General features: G+C 30.5%; 1 protein-coding gene across 3 annotated transcripts in view; it reads left to right on the top strand.

The window, feature by feature from the left end:
• The window catches only part of LOC145243687 (solute carrier organic anion transporter family member 4A1-like), a 357,257-nt gene that overhangs the window by 85,887 nt on the left and 252,212 nt on the right, over positions 1–19,158 (top strand). The window contains exons 2-3 of one of the 3 annotated variants that reach the window (XM_080106744.1): positions 3,183–3,253; positions 4,869–4,898. The exons of 1 other annotated variant lie outside the window; for it this stretch is intronic. In XM_080106744.1, the coding sequence (XP_079962870.1) occupies positions 4,885–4,898 (14 nt within the window). In that variant the 5' untranslated portion in view covers positions 3,183–3,253; positions 4,869–4,884. The remainder of the gene's footprint in view (positions 1–3,182; positions 3,254–4,868; positions 4,899–19,158) is intronic. One more of the 3 variants, XM_080106745.1, reaches the window with a different exon arrangement.

A 19,158-nucleotide genomic window follows, 5' to 3' on the forward strand; every position in this document is an offset into this window, starting at 1 on the left:
TTAGACGAATGACTTACCCTAATTTTTTTTTTTGCATTGAGAGCTTTCATGGAAGCATTGACGTAGTAGATAAGATCTTTATTGCAATAGTCGTAATTGTACTATTTTTCCATAACACATTGAGCGTCTGTAACGCTATAGACAGCTTGGATTGTGTGAATTCTGCACAATTACCAGTTATGACTGAGAGACATGTCCGGGAGTCAGGAGATTTAGTTTGCTTTGCAAATATTACAAATTTCGAAGATATTACGTTTCTATGTGTCCTCAAATTTACACTGGATGCAACAGAAATTAACATCAGCATAATCACAAAAAAATCGGAACAAAATATTGAGAACATCACAATTAGAATAAGAACTTCTCATATTAAACTTTCTTATTGACTCGGTTAATAATTTTTCTCTGTAAAATTACTTTAGCATGTGAAATGTGTCTAGTGACATTTACAAACAATTGTTCTAAATTCCAAATTTCGAAATAGTTACCAATTTTAAAATCGCCTAAAGAAATAAAATTCCAATTTTGTTCTGGAGGAATATTTAACAGAGAATCCTTATCTACTTTTAAATGTAAATATAATTTTCTTGATAACTTCTTGTTTTTCTTGTATATATTATGACTAAGATTTTGATAAACTAATTTGTGGGATTTTCATCTATTTTTACGTATCATTTTTCTTATGGAGCCACTCGTGTCATTTTAATGGTGCGATTATTATCTTTAGTATTCATTTCATTAATTTAAAAAGAAAGTTCTTGTGGAATTTTACATGCGGATTTCAAATGATCTATCTAATCGTTTAAATTACAATCATTTTAAAACGATTATGTTTTCTTTTCAGAACCTTGAATGCATGCATGAATGAATGCAAATTTGCACAGCTTTTCATTTCAATTCAAGCAAAGCTGAAAAACTGCTGAAACAGTTCGCGATATCAACGATGCGTTTAGCCCAGGAACTACTAATGAACGCGCAGCACAATAGTGGACAAAGAAATCTCGTTGTGGCGACGAGAGTCTTGAAGATGATTAGCGTAGTGATCGGCCATTGGATGTTTACAACGATCAATGAGCCTTAGTCGAAGCCAACCAACACACAACTGTTCGAGAACTTGCTTCTGAATTCGCCATATCATATACAACGATTTAAAACTATTCGAGAGAGATTGAAAAGACAAAGAACTTGATAAATGGATGCCCCAAAAATTGCACAACAAAAAGAAACACCGTCATGAAGTGTCATCCTCCCTTCTTTTACGCAACAAATAACGACCCGTTTCTCGACTGGGTTGTTACTTGCGATGAAAAGTGGGTTCTTTACGACACCATGCAACGCTCAGCTCAGTTGTTAGACGCCGATGAAACTGCACAACACTTCCCGAAGCCAGAGGTTCAGCAAAAAGGATCATGCTGACTGTTTGCTGTTTTTTTTAATGCAGGCGGAATTATTATGGCAGAAGAGTACTATCAATAAATAAATGAAATGCATCAGAAACTTCGACAACAACACCAAGCATTATTAACAGAAAAGTCCCAATTCTCTTCCATGAGAATGCCCGACCGCACATTGCTAAACCTACCCTGCAAAAGGTAGAACATATTAGACTATGAAATATTGCATCATCCGCCATACTCACTAGACATTTAACCGATTGCCACTTTTTCAATCATCTCAACAACTTTCTGCAAAACCTTAAGCGATATAAAAAACACCTTCCACGATTTCATCACCACCAGAACGCAAAACTTTTACGTTACTGACATAAACTTTTACGTTATTGACATAAACTTTTACGTTATTGACATAAACTTTTACGTTATTGACATAAACTTTTACGTTATTGACAAAAACTTTTACGTTATTGACATAAACTTTTACGTTATTGACATAAACTTTTACGTTATTGACAAAAACTTTTACGTTACTTACAAAAACTTTTACGTTACTGACATAAACTTTTACTTTACTGACATAAACTGTTACGTTACTGACATAAATTTTTATGCTACTAACATAAACTTTTATGCTACTGACATAAACGTTTACGTTGCTGACATAAACTTTTACTTTACTGACATAAACTTTTACGTTACTGACATAAACTTTTACTTTACTGACATAAACTGTTACGTTACTGACATAAATTTTTACGTTACTAACATAAACTTTTATGCTACTGACATAAACGTTTACGTTGCTGACATAAACTTTTACGTTAATGACAAAAACTTTTACGTTAAAACTTTTACGTTACTGACATAAACGTTTACGTTAATGACAAAAACTTTTACGTTACTGACAAAAACTTTTACGTTACTGACATAAACGTTTACGTTAATGACAAAAACTTTTACGTTACTGACAAAAACTTTTACGTTACTTACATAAACTTTTACGTTACTGACAAAAACTTTTACTTTACTGACAAAAACTTTTACGTTACTTACATAAACTTTTACTTTACTGACATAAACTGTTACGTTACTGACATAAATTTTTACGTTACTAACATAAACTTTTATGTTACTGACATAAACGTTTACGTTGCTGACATCAACTTTTACGTTACTGACAAAAACTTTTACGTTACTGACAAAAACTTTTACGTTACTGACATAAACTTTTACGTTACTGACATAAACGTTTACGTTACTGATATAAATACATTTGTTTTGCGTTGACAAATGTGTGCTGATTCTCATGGTTCTTATTTCGATCAATAAATGTTTGAAATGTTAATTAGAATTTAAAAGTTCAGAACTGCAAGAACAATCTGATATTATTTAAATTTATCACTTTAATATTTGTACCATCAATTTGATTTTCGATTTAAAACAAACAAAATAAAAGCAAATAAAGAATTAATCGATTCTAATACTTCAAAGTTTGGATTTGTTTTATTCTAACTAATCGTCCGCTAACTACTACTCATAACTCAAATCTTTACATGAAATTCTATTCTATAACTCCTAATCAGATTTTTATGCAAAGAATTCGACTTTCATTTCTTTTCACTTTTTTATCATTTCGAAATTTTCCGCCACATTCTCAATAGTGTTACACTTTCAATTGCTTTACATTTTCAATTGTACCGATCGTTGTGTAGCTTCGGAAACATTTCGAAAACCTCACATATTTTTCAATATGATTATTCCTTTCTTTCTTTTTTTGTATTTTAGAGCCGATTTGCCATTAGTGACAACCTTTCTGCTGTGATACAAAACCAAATTTACAGTTTTCTTCATGCGAGGTAAACCAGTCAATTCATTTTATCACAATGCAAACTTGTAATGCCATTATAACTTTTTCTGCTTTTTCTAAATTACCTGAATCGATTCAAGCAAATGTTTATGCTTTAAAATTATACCGTTTCCACATTTTTCCCGCAAATGAAGAGATTAGATCAAAAGCATCGGTAAACTGCAAAGCTACAATGCCATCATAAATCTCCGGCCTTCTTCAGGTGACATACTATATACAAGCAGAAGTCATAATGAATTCCTTGGATAACAAAGGGGAAATATCTTGTGTTATATTCATATTCACACGATGTTTATTTCTCCAAAAACAAATGAGTTTACAAGAAATATTTTTTTCATCGTAGTATTTTCACGTTTTAGCCGACCTTTCTTAAGTGTTCCTTTTCAAACTTGTGAATCGGTTTAATATTTGCTTATCATTGCGGGTGCATTAATATTATACACCTGCGTATCTGCAATCGGAACTTAGGTTTCGTCAATGCTATTGAATTCAATTGTTGATCAAGAACTGCACTGGCGCCGGTTTGTTTTTTTTTTTGTTTTTTAAGTTTTACAAATGACTAAATAATAATAGAAAACAAGTGTGTTTGTACAGGAGAGAGAGGTGAGATCAGACATATAGACAGAGACCCAGTGGAAATTAATTTGAGGAAGAGATATCATTCACACATTTAGGCCTTCCTACGTCTATTCTTATCGATGTCCAGGGGCTGAGAGAGCGAGCCGCTCTTCTTGACGGAATTTATGTAATTTTCGACTTCCAACTTTTCGGCTTCCCTCCTTTTCAAGTGCCCTCTTCCCTGGGCCAACCTTTTTCTATCTAACAAAACTGTATGTCGAACTTTGCAATTGAAATCCTTCTTTCATCTATGTAATCGATTACTCTGGTTCGTCTAGTCGAATTCATTCATTCATTATTTCGTTTATCGCGTGTATTCTACATAATTCAGTTTCGAAGCATTCTGAGACCAATACTTATTCCCGTTTTAACGTCAAAGGCAACAATCACTTCAATCACCCGGGACAGACGGTTGTCTGTCGAAAGTTGTTCTTTTAGTGCTAATAAAAAGAATTTACGTATCTGAAAAATAATTAATCAGAAGGAATCATATTTTACTTGTTGCCATCGTCCTGATTGCGGAGTAGAAACCAGAGGGCGAAAGAGCAGACCATCTTGATTATAACTCCATTTTCTAATCTGCTTTCTCTTATAATCTTCTATCTTCGATCGTATTTGATTATGTATGAAGTTTCGCGTAAATGTACATAAACATTGATTGTGTTTATTACAATTCGTAATACATATTCAAGTCGAGTTGACTTGCAAAAGACGAAGCTTTGCAAAGCTCCACGTATACTGGCAATTCCTCCAGTCTATGCTATATAGTGGTCCCCTTTTTAATGTCTGTAGCTCATAGTATCAGTGTTTATTCACCGATTTTAGCGTCAAACAAAACGATAGTCTAAATCACATCAGATACCAGTAAGATCATAAATACACGTGTTCATAGCACGACTAACAATCGCACAGTCACATTTGCAACATTATTGCTTCTTCTTTCTATTCTTTGTATTCTATTTGTCTATCTCTCTTTCTCTTTCTAGTTTCTGAGGCTTATCTATGGAACTACAATGGTAAGTTCAAATATGTTCACAGATACACAAAAAATATGTTGACCTTCTCACACCATGAGCTCCTTATTACCCATGTTTGTTTTATGTCTTGGGTTCGATATATATCAAAAGATATTCCTCTTTACGTAACTAAATTAACTAACCAAGAAATCTGACATTTTTAAGATATTAGAGAACTGTTGGTTAATGTCTAATCTTTTTATAGAAAACATTAATGATGTATACAAAATATACTTTTATCAAAATGTTTCTGACAGTTGTCTCAAACTTGCGTCATGTTTAAAACCACTTTTGCCAATATTACGCACTACTTTTAAGGCTGTTATACATTTTTATGGTGATATGTTCAGGATTATATGTTTTTTTAAATGTTTCAACAAGTTCCTCTTTAAAGATCCTATTGATCCCCAACAAATTATTATTCTCAACACTGTGTACATGAAATCAAATAGAAAAGTTAAAGCATTTACTATTTCATTTTAAATTATTTGTAGCGAACAATAACCTCCAAACGTATTGCATTCACGCCTTTCTTATTCATAGAGTAAAATAGATTTTTTCGTTGGAGATAACAAAACCATTTTTTATGACAAGCAAAATGACTGTATTCTGCCTATGAGACTTTATTCCGCAGACGAGCGACAGCTTTTTATCTGTCTGTCATTTTTGTTGCAATTCCAATGTTTTCAACAAATACTTTCAACGGTTACTTTCTTTTAATCTTATTCACCCGATCTCTTTCGCACAGTTTTCTTGTGGTTCTTTCATTGGCTTTTTATCTATTGCCTTTTTTGCGATTTCATCGGGGGGACTCTCAATACTTAACTAAAGAGAATAAAAATATTTTAAGAAGCGAATTTCTCCTGCAATGCTTCATCGATTAACTATTCTAAATAACGCCAGTGAATGCTTCATAATTATAATTAATACTCAAGGAAACTATTTTTCTGCATGAGTCCGTTCTCCCATTTCAAAAGATGTTGATCTGATAAAAACATCAATGTACAAAACAAAACAAAACATTACAAAACATAACAAAACATAACAAAACATAACATAACAAAACATAACAAAACATAACATAACATAACGTAACATAACATAACGTAACATAACATAACATAGCATATCGTAACATTTTTATACTCTAATGCCCCGATTAAGAAATGTTTAATTTTACTCCATACACACCTCAAAAAACATTATCTCATAGTTTCCTAAAGTCACTTTTATAAAAAAAGTTATTAGACTTATAATTAACATAAATTATTGTCCATTCAATATATAAACACATCAGACGGGACTTTGCATTACAGATTTGACAGCTTATTATTAATTCTCTTGGATTCCAACCTGTGTTAAAGAGGGCAATGAACAATAATAAGCATGTTGAAATCTTACTAATACACATTTTTCTACTTTTTTAGGGAATTGTTAGCGATGAAGATGACTCGCCTTGTTAGTGTTGGGGATGACTCGCCTGCGTATAGTCGCATGTTTCAAACCACAGACTATATATTATATATATATATATATATATATATATATATATATATATGTGTGTGTGTGTGTGTGTGTGTGTGTGTGTGTGTGTGTGTGTGTGTGTGTGTGTGTGTGTGAGAGAGAGAGAGAGAGATAGAGACCCTTTAAATAAATAAGGTGATTTTTAATACTTTGAATTACTAAACAAACCAAATAAAAACCACAGAAAACAAAAATAAATGAAAAGAACAACAATATAATATTTTCAAAATAGATTGATTAGAAAAACACATCGGTTTTTCAGTTGGAAAGTTCAATTCTGGCAAGTTAGACGAGTTTTGTATTTCTTGAAAATACCTCGGATGACTAAAATCAAAACAAATTTTTAAAAAACGAAAACAACAACGAAAACAACAAAACGGATCAATTAGAGGAACGCATCGGTTTTTCTGTTGAAAAAAAATGAGAAAAAGATTTTTTAAAATGTGAAAATGTAAAGGAGAAGGACAGAGAAAATTAAATCGGGCATTTCTACTTCTAATTGCAAAAGGTTCTTACTAGACTGCACGTTATGATTTAAAGATGAGCAGAAAGCGAATCTTGGGTTTACTTTCGGCAGCTGCTTAACTTTCGCTTCTCTTATTTTATTCTTTAGTCCTCATATTCAATGGCCGGTGTTTTTGACAAAGAGAAAAGAATTGCTGTTTTTGGGGGGGTCAGAATCTATTCCATTTAATCGTTGGTAAGTTTCTGACCATCTAGTAGTATTTCAGCTCCTTAGATCAAGTGGCTCCACGCTTTGTCTAGAATGATTTCAATACAAAAAAGTAAAATAACCAGTTTTCTCTATTAATCATTGCTTAGATTTGTATTGTTTTTTCATTTCGCAAACATTAAACATAGACAAATTAAAGCTGCTCTTAATGACAGGCCTTTGTTTTTCGTTTAGATTATTGACTTGTTATCCAACAAAACATTTGTCGCAATGGAATGTCCTTGTTTTCCTCAATCTAAATCAAAACCGCCATTGCATGCTTTTAGCATTAGAAGTAATATATTTCTTTAATACTAGACAGTTTGGTACTGTCTTGCATAGTCTCAAGTAAATCTTGTTTGATATATGAAAGAAAGTAGATGACAATATATAACTATATGTTTTATATGTAGTTATATATTGATGACAATATATAACTACATGTTTTATATGTAGTTATATATTGATGACAATATATAACTACATATTTTATATGTAGTTATATATTGATGACAATATATAACTACATGTTTTATATGTAGTTATATATTGATGACAATATATAACTACATGTTTTATATGTAGTTATATATTGATGACAATATATAACTACATGTTTTATATGTAGTTATATATTGATGACAATATATAACTACATATTTTATATGTAGTTATATATTGATGACAATATATAACTACATGTTTTATATGTAGTTATATATTGATGACAATATATAACTACATGTTTTATATGTAGTTATATATTGATGACAATATATAACTACATGTTTTATATGAAGTTATATATCGATGACAATATATAACTACATGTTTTATATGTAGTTTTATATTGACGACAATATAGAACCACATGTTTTATATGGCTTAATTATTTGACCCAATTCCCTAATTGAGAGCTTTTTTACCTAATTAAATTTCCATTGAGTTCTAATTGCGCCTATTTATCAGAAACCTATATAACGTTTCGTCTCAATAAGTACAAGATCCAATCTTATCGTATATATTCCATTGCATCTAACAAAATTACATGCAGAAATATATAACGCAAAAATAAAGTTTCTTTGTCGATGTTGACGTTAAGAAATTAGATTGACGTGTCAAAGATGTAGTAAAAGAAAGCAGGAAGTCAAGGAATGATAAATGTGTAAAATTCCTACAACACACACACACAAATATATATATAAATAATTTAACTTTCTCCTTAAGACTTATTAAATTTTAGCCATATTCTAAAATGAAAATCATGTAGTGTATTGTGCGATGAAAAAAAAAGGAATGAAAGAAGAATAAAAAAGTGAATAAAAAAATGAATAAAAAAGAATAAGAATTCCAGCAAAAAAAGATTGAATTTTCATCTTTGTAAGGACACATAAAAGTGCTGCAAAACTGTTCTCTTCGAGGAATTCTTTTCCCATGTCTTTAGACGAACAATCTTTTAATATCTTTACAAAGAAAATATGTTAGGAATATATGGACGCAGGAACTATAAAGTAGTTTTTGCTTTCTTTTCTTTTTTCTAGTTTTCCTTAAAAAACAAACTGTGTCGATTGCTAGGGCAACTTAATATGGCAAACCACTTGAACACAATTAGATTTTGGCGGGTAAACAGAATGCATGTTGCGTTCCAGGCTTCGTGGTGACTGGGGCGAACGGGGAAAGAAGTACATAAACGATGATGACGTCAAAGAAATGATTACAACTGATTATATGTTTTCGTTTCCTCCGCGTTTGTTGCAGTGAGAATCGGAGAGGCTGGAGCAGATCGAAATGGAGTATGATTATTAGAAAGGGTAGAAAAATAGTGAAGGAGAAAATGAAGAACGTGGGTAGTTTATTAGTTTATATAGCTACCCGGCGTTGCCCGGGTGTCCTAATTTCTGTCAGTTACATAGATTACAATAAATAAATAGAGTAAAATTTTAAAATCTTAATATTGTAAGTTAAAAGGTCATGTTTTAGAATTTTAGGGGTTGTTGCACAACAGATAAAGTGTTAAGTATAATTAGTTTTAAGTGATTTCTGGGGATGGAAGTTCCAGTACTAAGAATACAGTTAAAGATTACTTAAGACGGCCATGGTTGATGAAACATTGATAAGCTAACTCTTGTGTATTAAATTAAAGGTTCAATTTGAAATAATGCACACATTTTGACATATAGATTCCCAAGTTCGGCGAAACTTCCTTGAAAAAATCCGTTCATTTAGTTACAAGATCAAAAATAAAAATGATTATACCCTAGTAATGAAAACATCATATAAACAGATGTTATAGAAGCTCTTCACCCTAGGGCATTTCGAAGTACAATGCTTCTCGTCATTAGACTTCAAAACCCATGGTATGAAGAGTTTCTATAATCTTTGTTTATATCATGTTTTTTTTTTCTTATTGAACTGACAAATAAACATGAGAATAGATATACAGCCTGCGCTTCTATCGTTATTCTATTTGGCTGATGCGTAGATATGATTAAACATTGTCCAAACGCCTAAGCTCAATTTGTTTACACAATGAGCTTTGCTTATATGCTAGTGGAAGTTTATTATTTCACTCCCCAATATACGCAACCCAAGATAGAGAGCATTTATAGTCATTCACAGACAGACTGTTTTGTTGTATCATGGCTGTTCAATACAGTTAGAGAAACAACTACGTTAAACCAGGAGTGAAACTCGGCCGCCGAGACGACAGTCAGCGCTTCTAACCGTTACGATATTTGGTTGCTGCTAAAATGGGTATGTGAAATAAAACTGCTCAAAAACTGAGAGTATAGCAACCTATCAGTCAAACTTTGGGGATATTTATATTGTCAGTTACATAGCAGAGGAGGTTGCTAATTAATTTAAGCTTTTTTTGTTAATGAAATCAACTATGTATGCTTCAGGGAGGCACAATAAAACATATCCCAAAGAGAAATGGTTGGGGTCACTGATACTTTTGTTTCCTTTTCATCATTTTTGGTTGATTTTTTACTCACTTTCTACTGTTGTAGTTTTTACATTTTACTTCGATCGGCATTTCTGTTGATAGCATGGTGTGATACCTGGGCACTACTGAAGTTGTACGAGTAATGCAAATCCTCCAGGATGGCACATCAATACGTTCCGTTGCAAGAAGGTTTGCTGTGTCTGATGAGCATGGAAGAGAGTCCAGTAGATAAGTTGCTACTCCAGTAGAACAGAACGGGACAGGACCGTAGAAGATCCTTAACCCGCAACAAAAACGGTACTGCGCCTTTGCGCAAAGAGAAACAGTATGAATACTGACACATCCTTGGAAAATAACCCCAACAGGTCACTGGTGTTAATTTAATATATAAAAGCCTATATGTCTGTCTCCATATTTTCAAACACTGTGTCCCGAAACTAAAAGTCGAAGAATGGCGCTAGGGTTCTCAAATGCTTGGATTTTTTTACAAACTGTTCTTTAATGGGTCTTTAGCCGGTTAAAATAGTTTAAAGGAGTCAAAAATAGGTCAAAATTTTTAAAAAATCGTTAGGCATTTTTGTACATTTGTTTTGGTATATTTGAATTTTTTAATTTTCAATCAGTCCATATGTTGTCACGTTGGTACAGTGCTAACGTCACCAGCTTTAGTTGCTAAAGTTTCGATTCTAGCTAATGGCACCCAATTATTTTTTTTTTTTACTTTTGAAATCACGACTCCATTCTAATATATACGAAATCTGAACAAATTAAAATATCATATTTAAACGTATTTTACATCCGGGTAAAGCCGGGCGCCTTCTTTCGCTAATGTTTCTGAAAAAATATATGTGTACAGACACACAGACACACACACACACACACACACACACACACACACACACACATATATATATATATATATATATATATATATATATATATATATATATATATAGCTTTAAGGAGGGGAGATCTCGCTCTGATATTGATACTAAAAATCTCACTTTTTCTATTTAAAAATTATCAAAACTCAGTCATGGATATAGGAGCGACTACAGGAAGGTTAACTGATTCGTATATTTGTTCTAGTACACGAGTATATATATATATATATATATATATATATATATATATATATATATATATATATATATCAAAAAATCTTTCTCATAAATATTTTTTATATAAAGAAAAAAGATCTTTTTTATATAAATTTTGTAAATTATGAAAAAAGTAACTGAAAAGGAAAGGCAGAGTGTGTCAAAACATAACCCATATAAGTCATCACACTAGTGCGTTTTTAACTAAACATCTGAAGAGTATGTGACTAAATATGCAGCAATAAAATAATTTTGCAATATAGTAATGGATACTTTTTGAAAAGTAATAAATAATCAACTTAGAAAACTTGATATAAATGGAATTTGGACAATTATTATACTACACTGCATATATATATATATATATATATATATATATATATATATATATATATATATGACTTTGTTGGTGTCTGTGTGAAAACTCTCTACGAAACTCCTCTCTGAAGTTGAAATTTCATATATAGGGTATGTGGATCTGTAGCACACTTTTGATTTGATTTTAACTCGTAAAACTTGCCGCTAGTAGTAAAAAATTGAAAACAAAAATGTTGACCTTGGCAGGGTTAGCCAAAAAATATTAGTTCTGCTGTTACTTTTATGCATACGTAAAATTAAAAATTCATATCTACAAATTTCTTAATTTTTAACCCTTTCTAGTCGGTCGCACAGAAGGTAACGACGCTCCAGCGATATAAATAACGACTATGGCCGGAGTGCTAAACCTTCTAATTTCAATTTTAGCGTAAGATATCCAAGATATTTTCTTAAAACTTTTGAAATTATAACTTTATATTGAGTAATAAGCAATGGAAATTTGACTTTATAATGACAAACAAATCTGCAGGAATTAAAATATCATATTCATGCGTATTTTACGACCGGGTAACGCCGTGCAGCCTGTAAGTATAGAAAACCAAATATATCATGAGTATTTCATAGATCAGGCCGGAGAAATAGCGCCGATGATTTTGAGATGGGTTCTAAGGTTGTTGTTTTTTTTCCCCCTAAACAGTAACGGCATGCATGTTTCATTGAAACCATGGTATACATGTGGAAATTGTAACGTGTAATTTAAATAAATAATTTTTATTTTAACTTACGATCCAGCTATTGATTTCTATTCAACATACCCTGATACACACGCACATACCAGTGTTTTAATTCATTATTCATAATTATTTGAATTGATATTTTATATAAGTCTAGATTAGGTCTACTTAGAATTGTATTATAGGCAAACATATTTGCTGCACTTCTGGGAAGAATTAATAAATTAAGAAGAGGAAATAAGAGAAGGATAAAGTAAAAAAGTTAAAGAACGACTGTTTGTAGAAGTGGTTTGTACACGTGGCAAAGGAAGTAATAAACCGTTGTTAATCTGCTGACAGTAGATTCTGCAAAGCCAGCGTTCGCATCTTTTTCTGCCTTTTGCTGATTGGCTGATGCACGCATGCACACACACACGCGCGCTCGCGCGAGCGCATGTACACACACATGCAATCCACCCTGAACAAATTTCTTACTCAGCATAAAATAACCCGGTATTCAGCAAGGCGTTACAATAACGTGTGCAGGTCCTTTCAATTTTTTTTAATTCAGGCATTTGTAAAAGTGTAAATCAAATATATTTGCCGGAAGGTTTTCAGACATTGTTGATCACCGTGAAAATATGCTAAACAAGAAAGTGCAAAGAGTTATTATCAGTCGGACATTAGTCGGGAAGTCATTTGGTTGTTGTTGGGTTAGGGTTTGGTCCTGTTCAGTTTCAAAGGTTCACATCACATGCTTTGCCTTATCCTTGTTAGTTTATCACCAATTACCTACAGCGCTCTTACAAGGGAATGCAGACAAGCTTTATCAGGCATATTGTAAGCAAAGACATCTATCTATCTATCTATCTATCTATCTATATAATATTATATAAAATAAAATTTGTGTGTGTCCGCGCGTGCGTATGTGAGTTCGTTCTGTATGAGTTTGAAAACGGCTGGGTCGATTTTTTGGAAATTCCACGAAGGTACTTGAATTGTCTGGGTGTGTTCTTGCGTAGGTTTTGTATTTGAATGCGTCTGATAAGTATACAAATCGATAATCGAAAAAATCTGATTAAAGAAGTAAGTCCGATTTTAACCAAAGTTAATATTTTAATATAACCTAACATCACAAATGTATATAAGAAGTTTTATGACCGCACAAGCAGAAAGGCCTAGCCTATAAAAGAAATGATAGATTCTTTTATAAGACAGCGCATTCAAAATGAATGTTTCTTTTCCAAGCACAATCGAACCATTATACTTGACTTTTGTACATTTAACTTTAATTCAAGTAATTATGTAAAACTAATTTCGTAAAATCAACAGTTGGTTCTTGGATATGACAGTGTCGCGTTAGAAATAAATGTTTCTGTTTAGAGCACAATTACACTTGACTTTTCCATTTTAAACTTTAAGCGAAGCCATTATTTACAGATAATTTAATACAATTAACAGTAGATTCTCTCCAGTGCAATGTAGACTACAATGAATAAGTGACTACGATGAGACATATAAAGCTTGCTCCGGTACATTGCGGGTGGGGAGTCCCTAACTAGAGCAGTCAATCGATTTGATTTTTAAAAATGGGTGATTTCCCTGATTCCAATGACAATATACGTATGGGAAGATTGGGCATTAGCTCATTCAATTCCGGACAGCATCTGGTCTCCCTGATAGTAAATATATGAACAGCAGAGAATATGTACGCCGTGTAAGGAAAATTTATAAAACGTGGCTTACAAATAAAATCAAAGTAACCGCCATTAACCAACTAGCCATGGCTATGATAGTATACAGCTTTAGTATTGATGACTGCCCACAAAGGATCATAAACAAACTAGACACTAAAACGAGAAAAATGTTGACATTTTACAGAGTTACATAAAGAAACCAGTGTTTGCCTAGGCTGTATCTCCCATGAAGAAGAAGATGCATGAGCCTCTCAAATGTTGCTATCAACATTGTGTCAGTAATAATAAGTCTGCTGACAAAATAGGTAACGAATAAGACTGTATTCCTTGATAAAGCTATATTGTTTGGTTTCGATTCTGGCTGAACACACCTAAACCATATTTCCTTTTTTACTTTTGAAATCACTAGCATATGTTGGGTACAATATAATAATCGGTAGAAAATATTATAGACGTGTCCCTTAACCCTCCGGGTTCGTGGGGGTGTGGCATTATTTTATGTAGCGTGCCTTGTGCAAGAATAGTCTGGCGGCGCCCATCCATATCCAAGCTCCGAGCACATAGAGCACCTGCCATTACCAAATGGTCACCCAGTTTCGTATTGGCCAAGCTGAACGTTGATTAATTTTGGTGATCTAACAGGAACCGGTGTATCAACGTGATTATGCCGAAAAAATGCTATAATAAATGCGAAATTTGAATAAATTAAAATATCATACATAAGCGTATTTTATAGCCACACAATGTCAGGCGGCCTGCTAGTAATTACATATATTTTAATTAATTGAAAAATAGTTGTCTGGCAAGTAAGAATTCCTTTTTCATTAGTATAGATCTGTAAAAGTCAGAAATTATCCAGCTTTCTATGCCACTTCTATGCTACATCTACGCCAGGATTGCCAATCAATGGATACTTATTTCTCAAAAGCACCCAAATAACATTTTTATGATATGTACCACAATAATCTAAATGAAGCGGCACCATTTATAACAATCTTGATAGAGAAAGCCGAGAATCCAGTAAAAGATACGTTTATAAAAGTGATTGGTTCATGTTACCATTTCAGAAAATACCTTATTTCTGCCGAATTTTCTACCTGTATGAGAGCCAAATATGGTGTATCGCTCTACTATCTACAGAAGTGCGGCTCAAAACACCTTTTTTTCTTTTGATAAAGTACAAGATCGACTTAGTAAGGGTGATTCTTTTTCTCGTCCCTGCAGCTTTTCTCAGACAGAACAGATGTTTCTCGCATCATCATGTCCATATAGGTTTTTCGTAAACATGTTGTCTTTTAATTAGAGGATAAACGTTAGTAAAACCAATCATTGGAAAACAAACATTTGACAATATATGAACATAAAACATAAGAAACTTGTTTTGAAACAATGGAATTTTCAATAGACTAAAAGATCGAAAAGTAATCAATTAGGATTTGTTTTTTATTATAATTTATGATATTGTGAATTATGTATGTATATGTATTATAACCATTTCTATATATATATATATCTATATATCTATATATATATATATATATATATATATATATATATATATAGTGTTATAATGGAAAAATTCCAGAGGAAATCCGGGTATGAGAGCTCAATGTGGTAAACAGAGCAATAAGATAAAAAATATAACATAAATTATTGCATCTACAATTATGTAATTCCCGTGTTATATTATTTATATATATATATATATATATATATATATATATATATATATATATGTATATATATATATGTTTAGTTTTCATTCCGAAACCAAAGTATGTAACTTTACACCCATAAACTTTAATTTGTGCATATATATATATATGTATATATACAAAATTATATATATACATATATATACATAATTATATATATGCATATATATATATACACAATTATATATACAAAGTTATATATATACATAATTATATATATACATTATTATACATAATTATATATATACATATATATACATAATTATATATATACATATATATATACAATTATATAACTATATACATATATATACATATAAATACATAATTATATACATACATATGTATACATAATTATATATATACATATGTATTCATAATTATATATATCCACACATATACATAATTATATATACACATATATATACGTAATTATATATACACATATACATAATTATATATACACATATGCATAATTATATATACACACAGATATATAAATAATTATACACATATATATATATATACATAATTATATATATATATATATACATATATATACATAATTGTGTATATACATATACATACATAATTATATATATACACATATGCATACATAATTATGTATATACATATATATATACATAATTATATATGCACATATATATGCATAATTATATATACATATATATACATAATTATATATACATATATATACATAATTATATATATACATAATCATATATATACATATATATAATTATATATACATATATTTACATATACATTATTATATATATACATATATATATACATAATTATATATATACATATATATACATAATTATATATATACATATATATACATCATTATATATATACATATATATACATCATTATATAAGCAATCAAGCCTTATGGTCTCCGTATGAAAGAAATAAAAGACGAAGCCAAAATTAACATCTCGCAAATCCACAAAGCTTCTACACTCAAACATCCACCCTGGCTTTGCAAAACTGCTGTAAACCCACCCGAACATCCAAAACACTCTCCTATACTATTAGATCTCTCTAAATACCCCAAATCGAACACAATCAAATCCATCTATATGGAAAAATACATGACATCCTTCATGACTATCCGGACTATGAACACATTTATATTGACGGAGCTAAAACCAAAGAAAAAGTCGGAAGCTCTGCTATTTATCGGCAAAGAAAAATCCAAAAACGCCTACCTGATAGGTCCTCCATCTTTAGTGCTGAAGCCTCAGCAATAAACCTGGCCCTTAATATTATAAGTGCTGATTAAGCAAACAAGTTTATAATATTTTTGGACTCTTTATCAGTTCTAACTTCATTAAAAGAAAAGAACATTTGCAATCCGCTAATAACTAATCTATTAAACAAACTCGATTTTCTTCATACTCAAAAACAAATCATCCTATGCTGGATCCCAAGCCATATTGGCATCCTAGGGAATACAAAAGCTGACCTAGCTGCTAAAGAGTCACTAAACTTGGAAATCTCCAACATAAAAATCCCCTACACTGACTTTAAACCAACCATAAACCAGTATATCAAAACAAAATGGCAACAACAATGGAACACTTATACAAAAAACAAGCTACAAGAAATCAAACCTACACTTGGAGAATGGAATCCCAAATCTAAACTAAACCGGAGAGAAGAAGTGATCATTACAAGATTAAGAACAGGGCATACAAATATCACTCACTCATTCCTATTAAAAGGAGAAAATCCACCTCAATGCTTACTTTGCCAAGAAAACTACACCGTTAAACATTTTTTAATTAACTGCATTGACCTAGCTCCCCTACGCCAAAAACACTACAGCATTAACAACATTAAAGATCTCTTTGAAAAAATAAATGAAAAAACAATTCTAAATTACTTGAAAGAGGTAAACCTCTCCTCCAAAGTATAAATCTACCAAAAAAGAAAAAAAAAAAAAAATTCAACCCAAATCTCTTACAGACCTTCCTCCAATCTTACCTTGACATACTGGAAAATAAAGAACACCTACCTTACTAAGACATCAAAAAAAAAAAATGAACTTATTTGGCCTTAAATGACCATGCAGCTGTTGATAGGCCAATAAACTGAACAAACAAATAAACAAACATCATTATATATATACATATATATACATCATTATATATATACATATATATACATAATCATATATATATACATAATCATATATATACATACATATATATGCATAATTCTATATACACATATATATACATAAGTATATATATACATATATATATGCATAATTATATGTATACATATATACATATATATACATAATTATATATATACATATATATGCATATATATACATAATTATATATATATATACATATATATGCATATATATACATAATTATATATATACATATATATATATACATAATTATATATACATATATATACATAATTATATATGTATACATATATATACATAATTATATATATACATATATATACATAATTATATATATGCATAATCATATATATACATAATCATATATATATATATATATATATACATAATTATATATATACATATATATACATAATTATATATATACATATATATATTCATAATTATATATACACATAATTATATATATACATATATATATGCATATATATAGATATACACATACATATATATACATATATATATACATTATTATATATATACATATATATGCATAATATATATATACATATACACATACATATATACATACATATACATATACACATATATATACATATAAACATATATATACATATACACACATATATAAATACATAATATATATACATATATATACACATATATAAACATATATATTTACATGCATGTATATATATACATCTATATACATATATAGACATTTATATACATATATAAATAAATATATATACACATATACACATGATGATTTCAACGTCCTGTCAGACGAGTGCCACTTCCTCAGACACTGAAAGTTCATGAGCCCGAAAATGACATATAGTCCTGCCGGCGAATTAATATATTCAAGTAGACATGACACTAAAAACGGGCATTGGTATACATACATATATATACACGCACGACACATACATATATACACATATCACCCACATATATACATGCATACATACACAATACACATTGCGCACACATACATATACATACACACACATGCAAACATACAAAAGACGGTCATTGGTATACATACATATAAATATATGCATGCATACATACATACATGTCTATAAGCATACGCTCATATATACCAATATACATACACAATGCATAATACACAAACATTCATATACATACCCACATGCATGCATACACATATACATACATATACACACATATACAAATGCATACATATATTTACACATACACATACATATACGTACACGTATGCAATTATATATACATACACTTACCTACATATATATACACATACATATATATGCATTCATACACATACACACATAC

Source organism: Euprymna scolopes, chromosome 22 (genome assembly GCF_053919585.1).
Source record: "Euprymna scolopes isolate OS-2025 chromosome 22, ASM5391958v1, whole genome shotgun sequence".
Lineage (NCBI taxonomy): Eukaryota > Metazoa > Mollusca > Cephalopoda > Sepiida > Sepiolidae > Euprymna > Euprymna scolopes.